The sequence below is a fragment of the Elephantulus edwardii genome, unplaced genomic scaffold (genome assembly GCF_000299155.1).
Source record: "Elephantulus edwardii isolate Elephantulus edwardi_28Jun2011 unplaced genomic scaffold, EleEdw1.0 scaffold00003, whole genome shotgun sequence".
Classification (NCBI taxonomy): domain Eukaryota; kingdom Metazoa; phylum Chordata; class Mammalia; order Macroscelidea; family Macroscelididae; genus Elephantulus; species Elephantulus edwardii.
This window is the reverse complement of record NW_006399753.1, coordinates 39344844-39371491: the sequence shown is the minus strand read 5'-3', so window position 1 is coordinate 39371491 and position 26648 is coordinate 39344844. Positions and strand designations below refer to the sequence as shown.

Below are 26648 nucleotides of genomic sequence, written 5' to 3'. Positions count from 1 at the left end.
TACCTGTTATAGATATGCTGTTGTTGTTATGTGCTGCCGAGTCACTTGCTACTCATAACGATCCTATGTACAAAGGTCCTAAACCCTGTTCTCCCTGTGCCAATCAATATGTGTGTTGTTGTCTGGAATCAATATGTAGATGCATAATTAATTAGTGCATTACTATGTTAATATGAATTTACACATTGTCACTCCCTGTTTCATATATGTGCATATTTGCAGCACATACAATTAAGTACTCCTGCAGAAATATCACCTGTAAAACCTATGCATAAACATTCTGCTCCCTTGTCATTTACGGGTGTAGAAACCTGCTGGAGGGTCAAGCTACAAGTGAATTCCAACTTGGCAGCGATGAGAATGAGAGTTTCTCTTCACCCAACTTGCTGTGTGTGCATTGTCTAATTACAAATTATCCTTCCTTTGTCCCTAACTATTGATATATCATCACTAGTTTTTATTTCTTCTTTTTTTTAATATTGTTTTCCTTTTCCTGAGAACTCAGATAAGTAGTTTTAAATATTCTCATTATTTAGCACACTATTTAGAATAGTAGAAGCTGAATTTAAGAGTTTATCCTCTCTCTGGAAATAATATTATTTGTCAGAAAATATTCAGAAATAACAGCTTCTTTTCAGAATAGGATTAAGTTCCATAGAGTTTTCAGTGGCTATCCTTTCTTTTTCTTTTTTTTAGAAAGTAGATACTTAGCCTTTTTTCTGAGATGTTTCTGGGTGAACACTAACCTCTGACCAGTTAAGTGTCAAAAGATAAACTATTTGCATGCATGCAGTGTAAAAGCAGCTCTTAGTAACTGTTTACTGAACACATGGCTAAGAATATACTGTGTATTTGGCCTATTACTAGCAATAACAACATAAATAATTGATAAGATAATATAAAAAAACAACAGAAAAGAAAGTCAATGATTGATTAACAATTAAAGGTAAAATTAAAAAGAAATCAGTGCATTAGTGCAAATACAATAGAGAAAAATATATAAAAGAAATAGTAAGTAAAGGCTCTGACAGTGTGGGTGAGACAAGAGACAAGTACATGAAAGAAAACCTGTAGGCTTCCTTCTTGAAAATATATGTAGGCTGTGGAATATGTCTAGATTATTCTGTGAATGAATACAAAGATGGAAAATGACACTGGGTGGGTGGGAGACAATGGGTATGAAGATTGAGAATAGAACTTCTGGATAAAACAGCAGCAGTGTTATTGGTACATGAAGTACAGATGGCTCCTTTAAGATCACAATTTTATTCAAAGTCAAGTTATAGTGTGAGAATGATAAGAATTGATAATATAGCTAGACTTTCAGACACCAAAAACAAAATTTAACTTTGATATATTAATTATAATACAGATTGGGAAGATACACATATTATCTTTGGAATTTATAGCCCTTAAAACCTTGAGGAAGTATTCTTATTAACTCAATACTATACACAGTAATAAGGAATAAGTGTCTCTGAAAGTAATATTAAAATATCCTTTGTATTATTAATAGTAGCCTCAGGACATTTTTAAATCTTAAAAATAGGTACTACAAAGAGCGGGCTGAAGTATTTCATAAAGGTGGAAGAATTTTCATTTTTCCAAAGTGGTAATTATGAAGAAATGTCTTTATTTTCCTTTTCTCTTTCTGATTTAACCTAGTAGCATTATGTATAGAATTTATTTGCCTTCTTTTATGTGTGACTCTTAATTAACTACTTGAGAAAAAAAACTATCTACATGGAAGTAGTATTACTTGTTGTTGTTCTGTGCCATCAAGTCACCTGTGACAAATAGAGATCCTATGTACAATAGCTCTGAATCCTGCCCTATCCTGAGCCAGTCTCATTGTCTCCAACACACCTAATCCCCATTTACTCCAGTTACTGTGTCAGTCTATCTCATATGTGGCTTTCCTTTCCTGCACTGTCCCGTCACCCTTCCAAGCATGATGTCCTTCTCTGAAGATTTGTCCTTCCTGTTCACAAGCTCCAAATATACATTTGATGATTCATTTCCAGGACTAAAGTTATGCCATACTAATTTTAATTTTCATTTAACTATTACCTATGAGGAAAAATGTGGCATGAGGACTGGAAGAAGATGCATCAACAATCTGCATTATGCAGATGACACAACCCTACTTGCTGAAACTGAGGAGGCCCTGAAGTGCTTGCTATAAAAGGTCAAAACTACAGCCTTCAATATGGATTGAAGCTCAACATCTAGAAAACAAAGATTCTCACCACTGGACCAATTGGCAACATCTTGGGAGATAGTGAAGAGATTGAGATTCTTAACAGCTTTAGTTTGCTTTCCCAAGTTTGAGGGCCCTATCCAATGAATTGCTGCTCCTAACAACATGTTAGTATTTGAGACAAAGCTTCATCATCTTTTCCTCCAAGGAGCACTCTGGCTACCTCTTCTTTAAGACATATCTGTTTGTTCTTTTGGCAGTCCATGGCATAGAATAGAATACAATAGAATACAATAGAATAAATAGAATAGAATATGTTTTTTAGACATACAAAAATAGTTCTAAATAAAAGAATTCTGTATACAGATGAAAACAGTGTAGTTTTAAAAAGGAAAAGAAAGACATCTGGGGAGATGCTTACTATAAAAAACATGAAAATTGTACCATTCAACAGAAGTCTAAAATATATCAAGTAATTTATTTTTATCATTTTCAGTATATCCTTTCAGCTCTTATGTTTGTTTCTCAAAAATAATTAGGAAATTTAAAAAAGACTTTAATGTATTATTCACAGCAAGCAGTTATTAAGTAATTTAGATCTGTAATTTCTCATTTTTTTTTCCTCATACCAATCCAATTAGATATGGTCTGTTTTTACCAATCCATAATAGTCAATGAAACTGAAGCTCAGTTAAGTTAACTAAGATATTCAAGCCAAAATTGTATCAAGGAGAGGTAGGACTTAAAAATTATTCTCCTTAGCATGTATGACTTCGCATTATATATTAAAATTATTTTGTTGAATCTTCATAAATTTTTGAGCAAAATATTCAAGTTCCCTTCACTTACTAGGAACAAATAATAGAGAGACAAATACTAAATTGGACATGCCAGTAAATGGGTGAGGTGACTTATTTTTGGACTAAATCCTGATTGTATACTAAACTTCTGAAAATACTATGAGAATAAAATGAGGAGTCTTACCAAACCAATCTCTCTCAAAAACTGCTTGATTTCTTTTCCTTCTTAGATTATTATTCCTATCATTTGGATATCTCAGAGTCCACCTGAACAGCTTGGCTTTCTCCCCAACAATAAAAACCATAATAATGTGCAATGGCTATAGCAGGACAAGCAGGAATGTTTGAAAGTTAAATTCTGTAGTATCTTTCTGGTAGATAAAAATCACCTGGAGAACTTTTTAGAAATGTTTTTAAGACACATCCTTGAATTCTAATTATAGGCAAAACAATCTCAAAGTTAGCAAGGACAGCAAACAATACCTTAAAATTTGTTTTCTGTTAAAATTCTTAAAATATAGTAGGAGCAACTTTGCATGATTTTTTCAGAGGTGAATTTTTGTGTAAATGGTGTGCTTGAAACTAACTACTTAATGCTCTGCCCGTAAGATTTATTTCTTCTTCTCTAAAGGATGTTGTTTTATTTTTTGGTTTTCTATTAGTTTATTTACAAAATTAGAATATGTTTTTTCAAGAACAAATTCTTTCAAATTCCCTCACTCCCCTCACCCATCAAATTACATAACCCCAAGATTAATACCCTCCCTCCCCCTGTACATCCTCATCCCTCTACTTTCACCTCTCTTGGATCCTTATGTTCATTTTACAATAATAGTTTTATACAATATCTATCCTTGTGGGACTGAGTTAGTTCACTCAGCATAATGCTCTTCAGTCCTTCCCAAGTTAGATAATCTAACAAAATCATTTTCCTGCGTGCTACCTACTAGTCCATTGTGTGAATGCACCATAATTTCTCAATTCATTCATTTGTGGTTGGCCATTTTGGCTGTTGCCATGTTCTTGTGATGGTGAATAATGCTGCTATGAACAATGATGTACAAATCTCAGTTTGTGCCCCAATTCTTATTTTCTGTATCACTCAGTATGACTCATGGTGACCCTATGCAGAACAGATCTGAACCCTGTCCTATCCTGTGCCATTCTCACAATCTCTGACACACTCAAGCCCATTGCTGCAGTCACTGTGTCAATCCATCTGGTTGAAGGTCTTCCTCTATTTCACTCTAAATGTTAATACCCTAGAAATGCATAAGCAGCTTCCGAGAAGAGGAATTCTGCTCCCATAAGCTTTCCATTGTGGGAAGCCAGTGGAGGGTTGCCTTGTATTCAAATGAACTCTGTCTCTGTTGGTTTGGTTTTGAATTTATCTCCTTATGATGAAGTAGGCTTGTCCACGCACTTTGGGAACAGCAACAAAACCATCTTAATTTTATTTATTCAGTCATTCTCCTGTAGGTTTTTCTGTGTTTTAAAGATAGCAACTGAGTTATACAAGGATACTTTGTTAATGATGGAGGCTATGGATAGAATTTGGTACCCCTTTAATTTTTTCCCTCTCCAGTGAGCTTTATACATCACCCGTTCATTACTGAAGACTTTTAGACATTGGAAGTCATATTAGCCATAATTGTATAGCCTTAGTATAAAAATAAAGAGGACCAGGCAAAGGCTTCCTTTCCATTGTGATTTAGATCACCATGAGTTGGGACAACTCCATAGCAGTTAACAGCAACAAATCTCTCCCTGATTCTTCTGTCTAGACAGGTATATTTTCATATGATTGCAGATGCCTTGGCAATGTATAAGCATTCCAAAAGAATGGAAGCTGAGCAAGATATAAGTACAAATGTTCAAAAAGGGAAGAAGAGAAAAGGTTGCAGAAAAAAGAGGAAAGGGAGAAAATCACTAGGATAGTAGAGGTTCATGGAAAGGAACTGGGGTGCGGAGAACAGGAAAGATTCAATGGGGACTTGATGAAACGGGTTGATAATAGGCATGTTGTTGAGTAGTATCGAGTCAGGACCGGCTCATAGCTGACCCTCCATTGGGTTTTCAGAGGCAGTTTAATTGCACAGTAGATTGCCCATTTCTCTCTCTGGCAAAAGCAGCTGGTGGATTTGATCCATGTGCCTTTGGGATGGTAGCACAGGTCCTTACCACTAGGCCACCAGAGCTCTCTTAGATCAATAATAATTAATTATATAAAGTATAAAGTATATGAAAGATTATGAAAAACACAATGTACCTGAAGGAAACATAATGTATATAAATAATTGCATACAAGCCAATAAAAAGAATTTTTTTAAAAATGGATAGGCATATTAAGAAATAAAAAATAGCAACAATAATCAAACAAAAGGAAGCTATTGAGATGGGGGAAATGGCTGCTTGCCCACCAGTCACCCAATGCGGACACATCATTCAATAAACATAAATATCATGTAAGTTTCTAATATGGAAAAAGTCCTTTATATTCTAAACTTTTAGAGCAACATTACAGAGTAGATATTATGATCGCAATATGACAAAGAGCAAAAGAAAATGGATTCCGTTTTCGACACTTTAATTCCTTAGTGGAATTACCAGGTAACATCCTGTAGACTTACCTCCAAATTCTGGTGTCATGGCTGTCAGATACTTTTTCTGGATCTTTTAGTTCTTGAAGCCAAGGGAAAAATATTACTAGCTGAGGAACTATTGGCCTAGATTGGAAACTTCAAGGGTAGTAGACTTTGTCTTCTCACTTCAACATAATTTTCATATTTTCTCCTGGGCAATACATCATCTTGTTTCATTTTTTTTCTGGATATTATTTTTTAGATACACTCATGTATCTCTCCTTACCTAATCGTGACTCACATGTTGATATCCTCAGCTTTGGTTGCACATACTCGACATTATCCAGATTGATAAAGTAGTGAGTCATAGAATTAATGTCCTAAGCTTTGAGAGAATACAGTTGGAAATGTATTCTGATGCTCCAAAGTAAAATTACTAAATTAGTCCTCTAAAATAAAGTCATGGATTATCTTTTAAATTTATAGTCACAGTGTTTTTTACCAAAATATTGAATTTTACGTGTGTGGTATCTAGAGTTTATATTGCCTCGCCTAATTTGTTATTCAGCAATGGATGTGAGAGTGAAACAATTATATTAAAATTTTGTTTAACAACAAGATAAATATATTTACTCATTTTGTAAGAAAATGGGCTGGATTATCTTGTTTATAAAAAGAAGTATGATGCCAGGATTATTTTCAGCCTCCAATGATTTATCTTGTTTTGCAGTCCTTCTAAAAGACCAGACAGAGCAATTAAAAGCTTTAAAAAATCAATAAATAATTTCATCCCTTGCTTCTCAGGTTGAGATGAGCTTTCAGAAGCATCCAGCTCTAGGATTAGCTGGGTCAATTCGTAGATATTTTTAATTAATTCTGAGTGGAGACAAGGCTAAATACAGGTGAAAAGGCAGTCAGTTGATTCTCTGGAATGAATATGAAAGGCAGATAGCAACCAGAGAAAGTGTTCTGTAAGCACATGTTGTGAGAGAGACAATCTGTAAAGGACAGGTGTTACCTTTGAGCAAGAACATGGGCTGTGTTCCCAAGACTGACACCCTGAGGTAGACAATGTAATTCAATGTATGTATAAAGTCCCTGAGTTTACCTAGAAATAGATTCTTCTAATGAATCTACCTAGGACTGGAAATATAAATGCAAAAGGCCCCTTGTTGATTCAATGAATGATAGAAATGTTACTGTGTTTAGTCCTATATTTTGCATTTGTACTTTCCTTGTTCAGCATTTATTTTTGTGCATCCTTGACAATTGATTATGGAATGAAGACTTCAGAAATATGTCAAACTTTGCCTTTGTGAACATCTTTTACAACCTATCAAATTTGGCAATGGAGAGAAGTAAAGCTTATCTTTTTCTCTTTAATTCTTTAAGAGAAAAAAAAAAACGCAACAATTTGTCTTTTAAATCCCAGTCCTATTTTTAAACAAATGTGTAAATAAATATGTGTGGAACAGTGAACTTGATTTAGTCTTGCCTCTGTTTTCTTAAAATATTACTGAAATATTGATGTTGTTAGGGGCTTTTAAGTCAGTTCCTTATGTTCAACAGAATGAAACATTTCAGGGCCTGTTACATCCTCACAATCATTACTGTGTTCGAGACCATTGTTGCAGTCTTTGTGTTAATACGTCCTTTTCATGGTCTTTGGGTTTTTGCTGACACTCTACATTACCAAGTATGATGCCCTTCTCTAGACACTGGTTCTTCTTGATGGTGTGTCCAAAGCATTTAAAACAAAATCTTTGTTTATTCTTATGATACTCCATTGAATAGTCAGTATTTTAGCCAACACCATAATTGGGAAGCATGCATTCTTCTTTGGTTTGCTTACCAACTGTACAACTTTCACATGCATATGAAGCCATTGAAAATAGCAAGGCTCCAGGTTATTAGAGATCAGAATCCACCATAATCCAGATTGGGTTAAAAATTTCCTGAAAGACTCTGGATATTGGTGCTGTGACAGTTTTCTTAAAGAGGCGAGTGATAAACCCTGCTCTTGAGCCAAGCCACTTGGGAATACTTTTCCACAGCTAGACTACCGAACTGCCTTTTCTAAGAAGGTGGTGGGGTTTGCTTTTCATTTTGGGGGGTCAGGGAGGGGAAAACAGAAATAAAAGTGATGTTTACAATGAAAAAAAAAAGAAAATAGCAAGGCTTTCTTTAGTCAGATGAACCTTGAATTTCAAAACTATGTCTTTACATTTTAAGACTTTAACAGTAGACTTTCCCAGTTTAATACATCATTAGGGAGCTCTGATAGCTTAGTGGTGAAGAAGCTATGTTAGAATCCCAAAGGCATCTGGTTTGAATCCACCAACTGCTTTGCTAGAAAAAGATAGGCAGTTAGTTTCCTCTGTGCAATCTACTGCCTCTGAAAACCCACTGGAGTGTTAGTAATGCGTTCTGACTCAGAAACACACAACAAGAACAATACATTATTTGATTTCTTGGCTTCTGTGTCTTGGGGTATTGATTGTGTATCTAAGTAAAATTAAAGATGGGACTACTTCAATATTTTCTCATGAGAAATCAGAGTGGATAGATCGAATATGTATGGAAAGAGGATACAGTCCTTACTCACATCGTTTTTTAATTTTAAACCATGCAGTCTTCCCTTGCTCTGTTTGCACAATAGCCTCTTGATCTAGGTACAGGTTGCACATGAGCAAAATTTAGTGTTATGAGATTCACATTCTTCTCAATGCAGCCATAACTTGTGATAATCTACCCAGTCTTATGATTCTAAGTAGATATTATTTGGATGCCCTGTGCTTTCAGCTAGAATCCAACTGGAATTCTTATATAACAGCATGAAAATATTGACAGTTTGCTTTCAACACACTTTTCATACTTCCTCGGGACCTTTAATTTTCTATCCTCTCACACATGGCAACAAAGTCTTTGGCTGGTAAAGACTTTCTTTATCATTTCCATTCCTAGCATGTTGTGTGACATAGTGTTGTTGTTATGTGTCACTGAGACTACTTCAATTCATAATGCCCATTGTACAAGACACTGCAACTTTGCAGTCTTGTGCCTTCATGCCACCTCAGCCATGCTTAAGCCTATTGCTTCCTCTCTTTGAGGTGATTGATGGGACTTGTGAGTAGTCCAGAAGGGTATGCAATGATTCACACTTTGATGATGGACCTTGTGATTCACTATTTAACTTTCTTTTATATAGTTTGGTGATACTGTTTGGAGAATCCTTTGTTGAAATACCCAGACTTTGTAATTTTGCACTTGAGAAAAATGAAGTTCAAATAGTTAATGTGAACTGCTCAAATAATTAAGTTAACTGCTGAATTGAGGTGGTAGTTTGTACGCCATAGACTACAAGCCAGTGTTCTGTGTTATGAATAGCAATGGCTAGCTTAAAACGTTAAAGTACCAAGGTGTTGTTTTGGGGTATTTTTAAACAACTTTAGCAACAATTCAGGATGCATATTCTTAGGTCTCTAAATCCTGAAAAATGCTTTTTGTAAATAGGATATTTTGTTAAGAATGAAAGAAAAACAAAACCTGTATGCCAAGTTGATAATTAAAAACCTTTGAAAACAATTAACTTCTCAGAAGGATTCCAGTATTCATTTGAAACATGGAGACTACTATGCCAGAAATGTAAAAACCGAAAATCTAAGCCAATTTGTAAATACCACACTGAAAAGAGCCATAGAAACACCAGGATCCACTTGTTAAAGAATGTATTTCCAAAGACAAGTTTCAAATAAATAAATAGTAAACTGGCATAAATTTAATAGTGGATAGTATATCACATTCATTTACTCAGAAAATAATTTTTAAGTGAATAATAAACACGAGTGTTTATATGAACATATGAGTCATATTTAGTCTTGCTATATGAACTGATTCTCTATAGAGTAAAAAATAAATACAAAAAAGTCCTTGCTTTCTTTACTTGTCAGTAACGTGGTGCTGGTCTCACTATTTTAAAAAAAGAAGAAGAAAATAGCCAAAAAAAATACGCAGTACTCAAACTCACTATTGTCAAGTCAGAACTGACTTAGAGCTGACCCACCAGTGTGTTTTCAAAGGTTGTAAATCACACAGAAGGATGTTGCCCACCTTCTTCCTGTGGAGCCGTGTGGTGTATCCAAACCTCAAGAAAGGTGCTATATTTTATTTTAGTAGAGCTTTCTGGTCTCATTATAGAGCATAACAAAGTACAACATCCAATGAACAGATGACCACACAACAGAATTATACTTTTGCAAAGGTCAGAAGTGAGATGTGACGCTATTTTAAGAAGTTATGTCAAAGAAGTTTAACTCAATCTGATAGACTCAGAATGCCTTTCCTAAGAAAGAAGCATTCAAACTGGGGTCTGAAGGATAAAGCAGGCTTCCCCAAGAGAAGATGAGAGGAGAGTTTTCCATACAGAAGGAAAAGTCTGAAGTAGGATGCAAAAAACCAGGAGCTGAGAGAAGGCCAGAATGAGAGAAGACACACACACTTCTTCTTTCCCATTGTGTCTGAACTGCCCATAGCTGACTGTTGAGTTTCAGAGGCTGCAAATCATACAGGAAAAGATTGCCCATCCACCGCTGGTGGATTCAAACTGCCAGAGAAGGTCAGCCTTTGGGTTAACCGGGTATAACTCCCAATGGATCAGGTATGATGTCTTGTAGGACACTAGGGGGAATATATATATGTTTGAGGGATAGTTGGGAACACTTTAGGATCTTGTGTGTTAAGGACTCCAGACTTTCAAAAGATTGCATGAATGAACTGCGTTAGTTTCCTGGGACTTCCGTAAAACGTTTCTGCAAAGTGGTAGCTTAAAATAACAAAAAAAGTGTTATCTCACAGTTCTAGAGGCTTCCAGCCCTGATTTAGGTCATTGACAGGGCTATGTTCTTTCCAAAGACTCGAAGGGAATATGTCTAATTTCTTTCTCATCTGGTAGTCCTATCTGTTCTCTGATGGGTGGCAGTCTTAACTCCAGTCTCTGCCTGTGTCCTCACATTTCTGTGTGCTCTGTTTGTGTGCCTCTTCTCTTCCAAGGACATCCGTGATACTGGATTGTAGCTCATTCTGAAGTATGAACTATATGAAATCATGTTAGACAATTACATCTGCAAAGACCTTATTTCCAAACAAAGTTGTATTGACAAGTACTGGGAGTTAGGAATTCAACCTTTCTCTGTAGAGTCATAGTTAACACAGAGTTATTACCCTGCAGTGTAAAGTGGATAGCTGAGCTGAAGTCAAGGTGTCAGCAGCACCGCATTGCTTGCTGGAGGCTCGCTGGAAGTCTCCTCTTGTCTTTTCCAACTCCTCAAGGCTGTCTGTATTCTTTCATTCTTGACCCTTATTTTCCATCTTCAAAGCCAGTGAAGATTTGCTCTACTTGCAACAGGAGAACTTTTTTATTAGGTTGGGCCAATCTGAAGAATCCAAGATATCCTCTCCATTTCAAGGTCCTTAATGGTAATCAAATCTGTAATCTTAATTTCCTTTTGTCATGTAATCTAATCTAGTCACTAGAATTTAGACCACAGGTATCTCTGTTGTTCTGTACTGTTGAATTGGAAGGAAATCATAGCTGACCCATCAGTGGGTTTTCAGAGGCAGAATTGCATGGGAAGAGATTGTCAACCTTCTCCTGTGGACCAGTTGGTGGCTTTGAATCACATGCTTCTGCTGTGGCAGTGCAACCTGTTGGCATTTAGTCACCAGAGCTGTCTTCAACATCTTTAAGAGGACATTATTCTCCCTACCACATGGATATTAAGAACTAAAAAACAATTCCTATTGGCTATAATACGTAGGTGCATGTGTCTCATTTTATTTGGATCTACAATCAACACACAATGGAAGGAGCAATCAAGAAATCAAACAATGTATTGCATTAGGCAAATCTGCTGTCAAGGACCTTTTTAAAGTTCTAGAAAGCAAGAATATTACTTTAAATACTAAGGTACTCCTTGACTTTGCCATGGTATTTTCAATTGCTTCATATGCATGTGAAAGTTGAACAATAAATGTAGATAATCAAATAATTTATGACTTTGAACTGTAGCATTGGAAAGAGTACTGACTATACCCTTGGAATGACCGAAAGAGAAGTCTTAAACACATCCAGCCAGAGAGCTCCTTAGACACAAGGATGATGAAACTTTGTGTCATTTACTCTGGGCATACTATTAAGATGGCTCAAACCCTGGAAAAGAACATCATGCCTGGAAAAATAGAGGGTTGGTGAAAAAAAGAAAGACCACAAATGACATGAGTGAACACATTGATACAATTACTGGAAAAATTTACTTAAGTCCGGCAGAGATTGTGAAGGTTAAAGCCCAGCAGGAATGGGCAGGTTGGCATTCTTTCATGCCCAGTTAATGAATCAGAACTTTCTTGAATACACTGAACAAAGTAAAAACCCAGTCAGTTGAAAAAAATTTGGGCCCAAAAATTAAAGTAGGAAAACCGCAACGAGATATTGCTTATAAGAAATGTGACTTAGAGAGCAAGTCTTAAGATCCACCTAAGTATGTAAATACCGGTGGATTTATATACTTACCATGACTGGGGGAGTCATTGTCTATACCTAGTATCTACATGTTTGGAAAAAAGTTCTGCTGTTAAATTGTGAAGGGGAAAGGATTGAAGATAATACTGACAAAAATAAATCTTTAAGATCTTCCTTAAGTGAGAAAATAAAAAATGTAAACAGCAAATATATATTCAGAGACATTTAATATTTGTGTCTCTTAAAAATATAATAACTACCTGTTTTTGAAACATGTTTCAGTACAATTAATCATCTGATAAGTGGTCACTAATAAATATTAATAGCTATGCAAACACATTTGTCTATGTGTTCACAAGAAAAGTTGTGACTAACACTGAGAAGAATGAGAGTCCCAGAACTCTTGAATGTTCATGCAAAACCTGTCTCCAGACCAAAAAGTCATTGTCTGAACAGAGCAAGGGGCCACGTGAATGGTTCAAAATCAAGAAAGGAGTGGACTAGGAATGTGTCCTTTCTCCACACCTTTTCAATCTATATGCTCAGCAGATTATTCAAGAGGCTGGATTTTATCAAGAAGAATATGACATCAGGATTGGAGGAAAACTCATCAGTAATCTGTCTTCTGCAGATGACCCAGTTTTGCTCACTGAAACTCAGGAAGAGTTAGTATACTTGTTGCAGAAGATCAAGGACTTCAACCTTCAATATGGACTACAATTTCAACATTAGGAAAACAAAACTCTTCACCTCTGGGTAAATAAGCAGCATAATGATAGATGGAGAAAAGATCATACCCTTGGCACCAGCAGTCAGAAAATCAAAAGACAAGTTGCATTTAGAAAAATCTGCTATCAAGGACCTCTCTAGAGTGCTAAAGAATAATATCAGTCTAAAGAAAAGAAGAAGAAGAAAATAAATATGGAAAATTTTTCTATAAAATAATGAAAACAGAATCATAATACTTAAAAATTATTAAGCAGTTGATGTGTCTATTCCCAGTGCTATTCTGAATGTTGTTTATTTGTTTATTATATATTTTATATACAAAATTTGAACTTGAGTCTATCTCACCTGAATTTAAAACCATTTCAAGAACAGGTTTGAGACCTTGAGCACTAATGTATGAAGACCAGATGAGATGTGGAAGGATATCAAGGCTATCATCCTTGAAGAATGCAAAAGGGCATTACAAAGACAGAGGAGGAAGAAGAGACCAGGATGATGTAAAAAGACTCTGAATATTGCCAAAGCAAAGAGAAGAAAGCAAGAAGTCAAGGAGATGAACAGAAGATTTCAAAGGGCAGCTCAGGAAGACAAGGCAAACTATTATAATTAAATATGCTGGAGTCAGAAAATCAAAAGTGACAGACTTGCTCAGCATTCCTTAAGCTGAATGAATGTAAGAATGAATTCAAGCCTCAAGTTGCAATACTTGAGGATACTGTGGGCAGAATATTGAATAATCCAGGAAAAATCAGAAGAAGATGGAAGGAGTACACAGAGTCACTGTATGAAAAAGAATTGACTGCCACAGAAGAATATCCTAAAACAACTAATGTTCAGAAGACAATGATGAAGGAGGAAGTTCAAGCTAATCTTAAGGAACTGGCAAAAAACAAGGCCCCAGGAATGGATGGGATATCAATTGACATATTTCAACAAAGAGATACTTCCCTGGATGTGCTCACTAGGTTGTGTCAAGAAATCTGGAGGACAACTGCCTGGCCAAAAGACTGAAATAGGTCATTATTTTTTCCTTTTCCAAAAATGATAATCTAACACAACGTGGAAATTACCAAACAATATCATTAATATAAACCACAAGCAAAATCCTACTGCAGGTTATCAAATTGGAACAGTATATCAACAGAGAACCACCAGAAATGCAAGCTGGTTTTGAAGAGGTCATTGCACTAGGAACATTATCACCAATGTCAGATGAATCTTGGCAGAAAGCAAAGAATAACAGAGTCTAAAGGAGTTTCATTGACTATGCAAAAGCATTTGACTGTATGGATCATAACAAATTGTGAATAACCCTGAGAAGAATGGGGATCTCAGAACATGTGATTGTGCTCACATGAAACCTACACTAGTACCAGGAAGCATTGGTTAGAACAGAGCAGGGAAACCTTGTATGATTTAAAATCAGAAAAAGGAGTGTGTCAGGAATGTGTTCTATCTCCATATCTTTTCAATGCGCATCAGGAAAAGATCATTTGGGAGGCTAGACTCTATGAAGATAGGTGTGGCATCAAGATTTGAGGAAGATTCATCTACTCTCTGAGTTAAGCAGATGACACAAAATTGATTGCCCAAACTGAGGAGTTCCTTAAGCATTTGCTGCAGATGGTTAGGCACTGTAGTCTTCAATATAGATTGATGCTCAACATTAAAAACAAAAAACCAAACAAACCAAACCACACACAAAGATATTATGCATCAGAGAGCTGGACAATGACTGATAATAGAAAAATTGATGCCTTTGAGTTGTGGTGCTGGAGAGGAGTATTGAACATACCATGGACTGTCTATAGAACAAGAAGATTTGTCCTGGAAAGAGTGAAATCAATTTGCTCCTTAAAGGCAATTATTTTGAAGTTCTGTAGCACATACTTTGAGCATGTGTCCCAGGGTCCAGTCTTTAGAGAGGGATAACATGCTTTGAAGAGCAGAGAGACAGCACAGGAGAGGAAGACCTTGAATGAAATGGATTGACACAGTAACTGGGGTAATGAGGCCAGATGTGCTGGAGTCAGTGATAACGGCTCAGGATAGAGCAGGGTTGAGAGCGATTGTGCTAGGGTCACTATAAGTCACACATGACTCAACAACACATAACAACAACAATATGCATTTGATGACTTAAACATTACAACTTCCTTATAAAATTGGCATGTACTATCTCCATTTTAAAAATTAGAAAACTGTGGCAGAAACATCAGTTTCTTTTTTCTATTAATTTTCCCTAGAAAACATTTTCAATCTAAATAATCCATAGATCTTAATCAACAATTGTTAAAACTTTCTTGGACACTCATTACTATTTTAAGTACCATCCCTAACTCAAGAGTCATCAGTCGATTCTAACTGCAAATCTTAACAGAAAACTGCTCATCTTTCTTTCCTGGAGCCAGTGGTAGATTCAAACTACCAGAAATATGCGACCAAATACACTAGGAACTAAGCCAACAAAGCTGTTTGTTGGTTTTTGGGTTTTGTTGGGTTTTCTTTTAAATACAGCAGAGTTGTGACTCATATATTTTTGACAGCAATTGCTTAAGTCAGAATCCATGCTCAGGCACACTGCTTCTAGGGTTCAACTCTTCTATCCAAATAACTAAAAAGTGATGCTTTTGACATCTATTCGGGTAGATAGGGTATTTTCTGAGAAATCACTGGCATTGTTGCTTTTCTAATCAAAGTTTTCTATTTTTTACATAAAAATCACAAGTTTTAATAGGCTAATAAACCTGTGTTTTTTGGAACTTCTCTGACCCTCCTCATCTAGAAATAAATAAGAAATTAAACTTTCTTGTACCTGAAAGTATTTGTGAGCAAAATATCTTTATCACAGACCAAAATTTACTCTCTTTTTGACAATTTTCTGTTATGATTTTGCGTGTTATGATGAATCCACATTTTATTATTTTAATTATTAATAATTTATTTAGTGTTTAGTGTAAGTTGCTATGTTAAAGCATAATGCATTTATTTACTTATATTATTTACTTATATTTACTTACATTATTTAGTTATACTCTCCTTTTCAGATAAGAAAACTGAGACAGACAGGGTTAGATTACGATGCAAGTCACACAACCAGGAAATGGCAGCCTTATTACCGTAGAGTCATTAGATTCCAAATTTATAAATATTTACTTGAGGAAATGGCGAGTCTTTCTCCTGTGGAGTGACTGATGGATTTGAACTAACAACCTTTAAGTCAGAAGGCTATGTTTTACACCAGGGCTTAATTAACGATAAAGCTCACCTTTTTTATTCAAAAAGCCATGTTCTGAAGCACTGAAACTCAGTCTGTGTAACTATGTTCTAAATGTGTGGGTACCAGATCAGAAAGAGAGTCAAATCACATTTAAGTCAAGTGGCTCTTGTGGATTATATATGAGTATGAAGTGAGGATAAATTAATGAGTTATCTGTAGAAAACTATCTTTTTACCAACTTAATTGATGATTTTCCCAGTTAGAACCATTCTCTTTGGTTTTATTTATAGTATCCAAAGAAAGAATTTATAATGTGACTAAGGTGGCAATTATTTAACCGTATATTCCTCAAGACTGTAGCCAAATACATATGCTTAGAAATGTCTGGCCTTTTAATAGAGAACAGAACTCTGAAGGAATAAATGCCGAGTCTGAATTATGGACAAGGGATTTTGTTAGTGACTGAGAAATAATTGGACCTGGGGTGTGTGTGTGTGTGTGTGTGTGTGTGTGTGTGTGTGTTGTGTTGGCCTTGAGAAGCTAAGAGATTTCAGAGTATTATATATTAGACTCCAAAAAAAGTATTACAGATGGAAAAGGAAACAGCCAAAATGGGTGTAAGATATTTTGTTAGTGACTGAGAAATAATTGGTCTGTCCGTGTGTGTGTGTGTGTGTGTGTGTGTGTGTGTGTGTGTTGTGTTGGCCTTGAGAAGCTAAGAGATTTCAGAGTATTATATATTAGACTCCAAAAAAAGTATTACAGATGGAAAAGGAAACAGCCAAAATGGGTGTAAGATATTATCCAAGAAAAATAAGACCACTCAAAATCAACCTCAAGTTACTCATTTATTAATTAGACTAAATTTGCACTAGGGTTTGTCCCCATTTTGGAAATGAGTAAAACAGTGACATAGTGATAAATTCCTACTATAAAATCATGGCTCAAGAAATTTTGTGAAATCATTCGCCCAGCCATTTAGCCTCTGCACAATCCATAGGATTGCTTCAGAAAGCAACCATTTGTGACTAAGATTTAGGTCATCCCTAAAGAAAAAATCTACACCCAGAACAGGTAATCACATCTACTCACTATCAAGAAAGCCATTATGTGTCTAAATCCTTCAACATCTCCGTAATCTCTAGTCTATCCTCAAGAAAGACGAAATAGAGTCCTGTCACTGTCCAACTAAAGACCTAAATATTACTGGAACTATCATTCAATCACCCCATAAGCCTTGTTTCTGACTTTATGCCTTTAGTTTCTTTAAACTTTCTTGATCTGTCTGGTGTTCTTTTTAAACTGTGCATCTACAGTATAGTAAAAAGCAAAGTATAATTTGTGAGGCTCATGATGTATGTGCCATACAGAAAATTACAATTCTCATTTAGCATTGTTTATCAAGGAAGAAGTAACATTGTGCTCACTTTAGGAGATGTACTGCAAATATCCAGGAATTCCCTTGGACAAATTAGCAGTCCTTGCAAATCTATAGAACAATTTCTTCCTTCATGTATCTGGGTTTTAGCATTGAAGAATATTAAAAGAAAATACTGTTCTGAAAAAGAGCTCTTCCAGAGATGAATCAGGTGTCATTTTAAAATGTATACTATGTTAGGAATATTACTCTTGAATTATGATTCCTATATCTGTTCCCACATACAGCAATTATTAATGAAGCATAATTGCAATATTCTTTTTAATCAATGTTTACAGTGTGAAAATTGTCTAACCTTTTTATATTGTTTTATCACAGGAATGTAACCTGGAATAGTTTAGCTATCCCAGATACACACTGCTCACCAGAATTAGAGGAAGGTTATCAGTGCCCACCAGGATTTAAATGCATGGACCTTGAAGATCTGGGACTTAAGAGGCAAGAGCTGGGCTACAGTGGCTTTAATGAGATAGGTCTGTTCTACTGGTAAAATATATTTTCACTTTTTATTATAAAAATGTTTATGACATAGGGAGAATATATTAATATTAAATATAGTGTTTAAGGAAAACAAATGTAAATTTTGATTTTATGTCTATATTATAGTCTAAGTAATATATGAACTATGCCAGTGTATGTTCAGAAACATGCATATAGAATTATTTCTGATTTTATCTTAATAATTAACTAAAGAATTAAATATATAGTACACAAGGTTTAGGAGTTGTTATCGTTAGGTGCCATGAAGGTGAGCTATTTATCTTTTTATAAATAGCCCAACCCTGGTATACAAGGTAAGTCTTAAATTGTATGCCGTGATGTGTTCATGAGAATCGAAAAGCGTGCCTGGAACAGAAGACAGCTAATGAAATACTTACTAAACATACATTACTCTGTGTAAGAGCTGTATGGGAATCACTTGAGTTTTAATGCGATGTGCTAAAATGCATACATTTCTTCTTGGTTTGCATTACTGAGTCCTGAAATGTTTCATTACAAGTAAGAACAAACAAACAGCATTTGCTGTTTCATCCATGTGACTTATTTTTTTTAACTGCAATTCTAAACAGATTGCACATACTTGATTATTAAAGCACAAACTCAGGGGAGCTCTGGTGGCCTAGTGGCAAGAAGCTGCACTGCAATCCCAGAGGCACAGGGTTCAATTCCACCAAATGCTCTGCTGGGGAAGGAGGGACAATCTCCTCCTGTACCAGTCAGATCTGATTTGATGGCACACACACACACACACACACACACACACACACACACACACCCTGAGAGAGAGAGAGAGAGAATGAAATAAAAAAAAATTTAAAAAGCAGAAACTCATTGCATTATTTTTAAGAAGTCATTTTCGGCTCTGATAGCAATTATTAGGATTGTTTAAAAAAGGAAAAAAGCTTGATTTCTCCTGCAAATTTCAAGGTCAGTTATGTTTAAGAGAGTTCCAGATACCTTTTACTTGGACTGAGGGGAATTATCTTCCCGTGAGTAACAGGAGGGCAGTTGTGCTTTTTTGGAAGCCAAGTGTATTTCCTGATTTTTGATGTGGCTTCACATCTCAATGAACAATGGAGGCTTTCATAGCCAGAGGACTGACATCAGCCTTTGTCCCTGGGATGCTACGTACTGTGAATCTTTGCAATTCGAGAAAGAATAGCTGATGAATCCTTATTCCCACCCTAGCTGAGTTGGCGACTCCAGGATGGTGGTGTGAAAAATGGTCTAGTAGATTATAGACAAATTACTGGAGTGACTCAGAGTATATGAAAGTCTCAAATGATTGGGAAATATTCTCCTGATAGATGAACTATATCAAATTTAGTATCCATAACCTGGGTGCTCAATAGAATATTACAATTTATTAAAAAATTAAAATGATTACTGTTTTTGAATTTATAAATGCTATCTCTACTTTTTCCTTCTTGTATTTTAATATATTCTTGTGCTATAAAGAAAGTGACTTTTTAGCATTGCAATTATCTAGTACTCTTCTTCTTCATAGGGAAGCTAGAAGCCTTAAGGTGCACATTTCAATGTGCTGTGGTATTGTCAGGTGGCTGTAAGTCCGTTTTGACTCATAGAAACTCTATGTGAAAGAGAACAAAACAATCTCTGGTCCTCTGTCACCCTCATAGTTGTTGCTGTTATGGCCCATTATTGCAGCTCCTGTGTCACTTCATCTTAAGAGAAAGATTGATGATATTCTTCTCTGATCTTCCACTTTACCAAGCAAAATGTTCACCCTGATAACTTAACCAAAGTACGTAAGACAAATCTTCATCATTCTTGCTTTGAATGGGCTTTTTAACACTACATCTTCTAAAACATGTTTATGTAGGTCGAAGGCATATTCAATATTCTTTACCAAAACCATAATTACAAGGAGACAATTCTTTTTCATCAGTGTTCTATATTCTTTGTTGAGTGTCAGCATGCACATGAATTACCATGATTTAAGTCAAGTATACCCTATTCCTCAAAGTGACATCATTGCACTTTAACACTTCTAATCTCTCTATTAAAACAGATTTTCCCAATGAAATATATTGCTTGAGTCCTTGACTGCTTCATCTATAAATGTTGATTGTGGTTCCAAATAAAATCCAATCCTCAACAACTTCATTTTTTCCCTACATTCTCCACTTATCATGATATTGCTTTTCTCTTTCTTTGTGAGGATTTTTGTTTTCTGTTTTTTGTTAAATATATCTGCCTTTGAAGTCAATCTAGCATACATACCCCATCTCAAAAGCACAAAGACCTATTATGGGTTGTACCAATATCTTTCAAGGGTCAATAGGAAATCAGAGATGTGGCATGAAATGTGAGATCTTGATTCCATAGACCATGGAGAACAAGCCCAAGAATCCTAAGAACTGTGATCCGAGTAGGACACGTGACTTGTCACAGTGCACGTATCTTTCTTTTAGGGCCTGTATGTACCCATTTCTCCAATGCAGAATGACTAGCATGTAGAGATTGACCTCACAAACCTATCAATCCTTTGGATTGTTTTGACAAAGCAAATCACAACTTCAACAATTAAATAAGGCAATTGCATGTAAATTCACTAACTGCATTAGATCCAGATGGTATAATCTCTCTTTATTGTGATTTATACTGACTTCAAATGAGTTAGGTTTTAATAGCCCATTCACAGAAAAGTAAGTTGAGAGGACTATGTCTAGGAGGAAATGGTCCTGAGGGCGTTGGGACCCCACCAGACCCTAACATCTTATTTGTAGCAGTACTGTTTATTTATACATTTCTCTTCCAATGATTTAGGCTCTTTGAAAACAGGAAGGTTGTCTTTTCATTTTCAAGTCCCCAGGGCCTAGCCTAGCCCCTGGATGCCAGGATGCCAGCCCTCTGTCAATATTTACTAATGTACTGAAGAAACTTTGTTTCTTTTATGTGCTTTCGTATGCATAACCTAATCGAACTGGTGTTGGGAAGTAGAGCTGCATCAAAAATTAAGTTGCATTCTTGTTATTTTTTCCCTCTTTTGTCTGTTTTCGTTGGCACTTATGCACTCTTTCTCTTGATTTTCCTATCTCTACAAATGTAATATGTTCTTCTGACTTCTTTATCTCATGATGCTTGACTTCAGTGTTGCATGAGTCATGGTTAGAAAATGAAATGTTGACTTTGTACCAGAGTCAAAAACCTTTAAAATGATCACTATCATTTATACTGAAATTGATAGCTACTGCCTGCTGTTCTGTGTCTGTGGAGATACACAAACTGTAGGTTTTACGGAAGATTGATTTTCTTAAAGACCTTGTGAGAAAAAGAGGTAATCTTTTCTTTAAAATTTGAAAAGAAGTGATTTTATTATATGTATGTGGTCATCTCCTTCAGCATGCAGTTGAATTGAACACATAATTAGATGCCTAATTATGCACACAAATTTAGCCTGTATACTTGTATATGTAAGTAATAATGATTCATTAAAAAGGAGTACATTTCTTTTTCTTACTATTCAAATTACCATGCAGTACACTGCCTTTCAAATAACTTATGAGATTTATTTTAAGTCATTTTATGGCTCATTAATTTTTTTAGTAATTTAATTTCTTTTTGTTGCTGTTGTTGCAAATACAGTCAACCTTCTGTATTTGAAATTCTGTGTCTATAGAATCAGCCACCTGAGAATCAAAAGCATCTAGGAAAATAGAATCACTCAAAGGCTAGGAATCTAGATTAAGTGCCACCGACATACCATTCAGGAGTGCTGGTGGCCCTGTGGCAGGAAGCTGTGCTACAATTCCAAAGACACCTGTTCAAATCCACCAGTGGCTCCATGGAGGGATGAATAGTCTCCTTCCCTGTGTTTTACTGTCTCTGAAAACCTGTTGGAGGGGCAGCTATGGGTAGTTTCTGATTTGACAGGACACAACAACATATCATTAGCATTCTGTTAGTTGACTTAGTGTACTTTTTGTTGGACTGTTAAAAAACATAGAAATCATTAGATTCCACAAGGCATTCTAGTGAAGAAAGCGGAGGCAGTCACATCCAGTAACAATTTATAGCCTTAGAAACTCTAGTGAGCGTCGTCATTAGCTGAAATGAATTCGGTGGCAGTAGGGTAGATGTGGCTTAAAGTATAAAGATATATGTAGGTTATATGCAAATGCTATGGCATTTTATATAAAAGATTTGAACATCCCAACATCTTAATATCTCCAAGGTTTCAGGGTGGTGATGACCTAGAACTAATTACCCTCAGACACGGAGGGATGGGAGTATTTATTGTGAAAATACAGCATTTCAATAATTTCTGCATCTGTAATTCAATGACATTGATGGCATTCGTTAATTACTTAATTGTTCCTCTGCTATTTTCATAAAATCACTGCTACATATGTCTCTTATCTAATCTTTCAAGTTTCTCTTGTCAATCTGATCCTATATTAATAGAGCTTTAAAAAGCACAATTCCCAAGGCAGAGGCAGTCTGTAGTAGTTAACTTCAGCTATTATTTTGTCTCAGCTGGTATTTTGGTTTTAGGTTTAAAGATTATTTCACAATAGTTTCAGAGGTTTACCTGGAGTTTATGACTCTAGGAATCCTAGGGTTCATAATAATTTCAAATTTTGTTCTTTATTTTGCCCCCTTCTGATTAGGATTATTCTACAGAACATACCGATCAAAATGTTCAATGATGATAGCCAGGTACCATCCACCTTATGGTTAAAAGTCATTGTTTATGAATGCAATTAGCCACCTGTTCTATTTCTGCCTGTTTTCTTGACTCTCTTTCCTCCTTTGGTGTGACACATTAGAAATTAATATTATTGACACTTGGAAGCTCAGTTTTAAAAGAATATTAAAGACAAATATTGTATAAAACCATTATTGTAGAGTAAGTATGAGGATCAAAGGACGGGAAGGTGGAAGCAGAGGATGAGGATGTGTGGGGGAGGGGAGAGAATTAATCATGGGGTTGCATAATTTGATGGGTGGAAAGTGATGAAATTGGAAGAATCTGCTGTAAAAACAATGTATTTAAATTTTGTATAAAATACAAATAATAATAACAAATAAATGAATGAATAAATAAATAAATAATAAATATTTTATATATTAAATCATTAATTAGAAAAAAGGCAAAAATCATTGATGTACATATGTTACATTTTAAAAATAGAATACACTATCTGTTGTAAGGTTGCAGACTGAAGACAACTTTGTACTTTGGATTCTCTAAATTATACAAATGTCAGAGATTAATAAACTGAAATGGAAATTCCATCTTCAAGGAATCACAGAAAACTCTGTACCTTTAAATGGCAATCTCAGGCTCCTGGTATTTAATATGTGAGGGAACAGAAATCTCCCTGCAGGAATTTAGGTTCTTGTACATTTCAGAAAGAGTCAGCAAATACAGATCATCTAAACAAACTGACACCTCTGGAGGATCATGATCATTCAATACTTGAGGCAGAGAGCCAGTTTGTAACCTGGCAATGGGAGTTTTTCTGGGCCTCCATTTATATGAAAATGGAAACTTTCATTCCTGCAAGCAGCTGGTGGGAGATAAATATTAAAATTTAAAGGGAAAAAACCCAACACAACAAAAACCCAAAACCAAACAGGCTATCACTGAGGCCGCTCCAGCTCATGATGACCCCTGGTGTACAGAGGTTCATGGTTCTGTAGGGTTTTCAAGACTGTAGTCTTTCAGAACCAGATCACCTGACTTTTCTTCTGAGCTGCCTATGGGTGGATTTGAATGAACCATCATTAATTTACTGGCCGTGTGTTTAATTGTTACCCATCCAAGGACTCCTTTGGAGGAATTTAAAAAAAACCCAAAACCAACAACAACAAAAAAACTACGATAAAACTCTCATAGGGTCCATTATAATAATTCTTAAAAGCACACAGCTTGGGCTCTTCTATGATGGAATGTTGTTTGTAAGTATCTTATAATTGGCTCAGATTCATAGGAATTTTATATTCAACTGTGGGAAACCCTGTCCAATCCTATGTCCTTTGTTGCAATATATTTGGCTTTCCTTACTCTCAATTTTGTCAGCCATGCTGTCTTTATCCCAAGGAATTGACGTCTCCTGACAACATTCCTGGTAAAGTTCTGGTAGTGTGGTCCTCTATCCCTTTTTTTAGAAGCACAAAAGGCAAGTTTATGCACGGACCTCACTTTGTGAACTACACAAAAATTAGATTTACTACATGGAAATCCAAAAGGCACCTCGGAGTGACAAAGCAAAATATTACAATGAAATGTGCGAGGAGCTAGAGTCGGAAAATCAAAAGGGCTGAACTAGCTCAGCATTTCTTAAGATCAAGGAACTGAAGAACAAATTCAAACTAAGAGTTGCTATAATCAAGGATGCTTTGGGCAGAATATTAAATGATCCAGAAAGTATTAAAAGAAGATGGAAGGAATATACTGAGTAATTGTATAGAAAGGAATTGGAAGATACAGAAGAATTTAATGAAATAACATATGAGCAAGAGCCTATGGTGCTGAAGGAAGAAGCTCAAGCTGCTTTGAAGGAAATAGCAAAAAATAAAGCCCCAGGAATAGATGGTATACCCATTGAAGTATTTCAGCTAACAGATGTTGCCCTGGATGTGCTCCCCAAGCTGTGCCAAGAAATCTGGAGAACAACCACTTGGCCAACTGACTGGAAGAGATCTATATTTGCTCCCATTCCAAAGAAAGGTGACCCAACTGAGTGTGGAAACTACAGAACAATATCATTGATTTCACATGCAAGCAAGATTCTACTGAAGATTATCCAAAAACGACTAGAATAGCACATCAGCAGAGAACTGCCAGAAGTCCAGGCTGGGTTTAGAAGGGGTCGTGGTACTAGGGATATTGTTGCTGATGTTAGATGGATCTTGGCTGAAAGTAGGGAATACCAGAAGAATGTCTATCTGTGTTTCATTGATTATGCAAAGGCATTTGACTGTGAGGATCACAACAAACTGTGGCTGACTCTGAGAAGAATGGGAATCCCAGAACATTTAATTGCGCTAATGCAAAACCTATACTTGGACTGAGAGGCAGTAGTCAGAACAGAGCAGGGTAATACTGTATGGTTCAAAATTGGGAAGGGTGTATGCCAGGGATGCATCCTGTCTCCATACCTTTTCAACATGTATGCAGAGCAGATTATCCGGGAGGCTGTGCTCTATGAGGAGAATTGTGGCATCAGGGTTGGTGGAAGATCTATTAACAATCTGCGTTATGCAGATGACACAACCTTGCTTGCTGAAACTGAGGAGGACCTCATGCACTTGCTGCAGAGGGTCAAGGACTGCAGCCTTCAGTATGGACTGAGGCTCAATGTCAAGAAGACAAAGATTTTCACCACTGGACCAATTGGCAGCATCACGATGGATGGCGAAGAGATTGAGATTGTTCACAGCTTCAGTTTGCTCGGCTCCATGGTCAACACTCTTGCAACCAGCAGTCAGGAAATAAAAAAACGTATCTCGATGGGAAAGTCTGCTGTTAGGGACCTCTCTAAAGACTCAAGAGCAGCGGTATCTTTCTGGAGACTAAGGTGCGCCTGATACAGGTCATGGTCTTTGTAGTTGCTTGTTATGCATCAGAGAGTTGCACAATGACTAGGGAGGACAGAAGGAGAATTGGTGCCTTTGAGCTGTGGTGCTGGAGAAGAGTATTGAATGTACCATGGACTGCCAAGGAAACAAACAAATTCATCCCAGAGAGGATTAAACCAAGCAACTCCGTGGAGGCAAGGATTCTGGGGCTTCGTCTGACATACTTTGGACATGTTGCCAGGAGGGACGGGTCCTTGGGGAGGGACATCATGCTGCGTAGAGTAGAGGGACAGCGCAGGAGGGGAAGACCCTCTATGAGATGGATTGATTCGGTGACTGGGGTAATCGGGATGGGTTTGTCAGAGGCAGTGCAGTCAGCACAGGATAGAGCAGGGTTTAGGGCTGTTGTGCATAGGGTTGCTATGAGTCGCAAGCGACTCGACGGCACATACCAACAATAACAACATGGAAAACAGACTGTTTTGAGTTGGAACCGACTCTTAGCTGACCCTCCAGTGGGTTTTCAGAAGCAGTAAATTGCGCAGGAAGAGATTTCTCATCCTTCTTCCACAGAGTAGCTGGTGGGTTTGGGATGTGAGCCCAGGTTCTTACCATTAGGCCACCAAGAGCTCTAATTATGAGTTCAACTTTGTGTGTTATGTGAAAAAATACAACTCTCAGGTAGGAATTTAGGGAATAGATGTTTGCAGAGGAACCTGTCAGTGCCTTAAAATACCTCTTTTCTGTGGGTAGCAGTTCATTTTTTAGAAAGAATAGTGAGAGAAGAGGAGAAGGTTCTTTTAATATTTCTTTATAGTCATTAATATTTTTCATTTCATTCAATCAATAGAGTGATTTCAAGAAAGTCAACTTTTGGTGTGGTTTGGGCTTCAATAATTGACCATTCTTTTCTTGCCATTCTTGCCAAAATGTCTTCTATGTTTGATCTATCTTTTTATACTCTTACAAATACTTAATCTGGGCCATTGAATTTTTTGTAGTTTCACCATCTGGCATGTTGTTATGTGCCATCGAGTCGTTTCCGACTCATAGCGACCCTATGCACAACAGCTCTAAACCCTGCTCTATCCTGCGCCAACCGCACCACCT

At 36.3% G+C, this 26648-nt stretch overlaps 1 protein-coding gene across 1 annotated transcript in view; it reads left to right on the top strand.

Moving 5' to 3' along the window:
* NALCN (sodium leak channel, non-selective) overlaps positions 1-26648 on the top strand; it is a 600265-nt gene that overhangs the window by 62581 nt on the left and 511036 nt on the right. The window contains exon 7 of the mRNA XM_006879390.1: positions 17805-17959. Within this exon, the coding sequence (XP_006879452.1) occupies positions 17805-17959 (155 nt within the window). The remainder of the gene's footprint in view (positions 1-17804; positions 17960-26648) is intronic.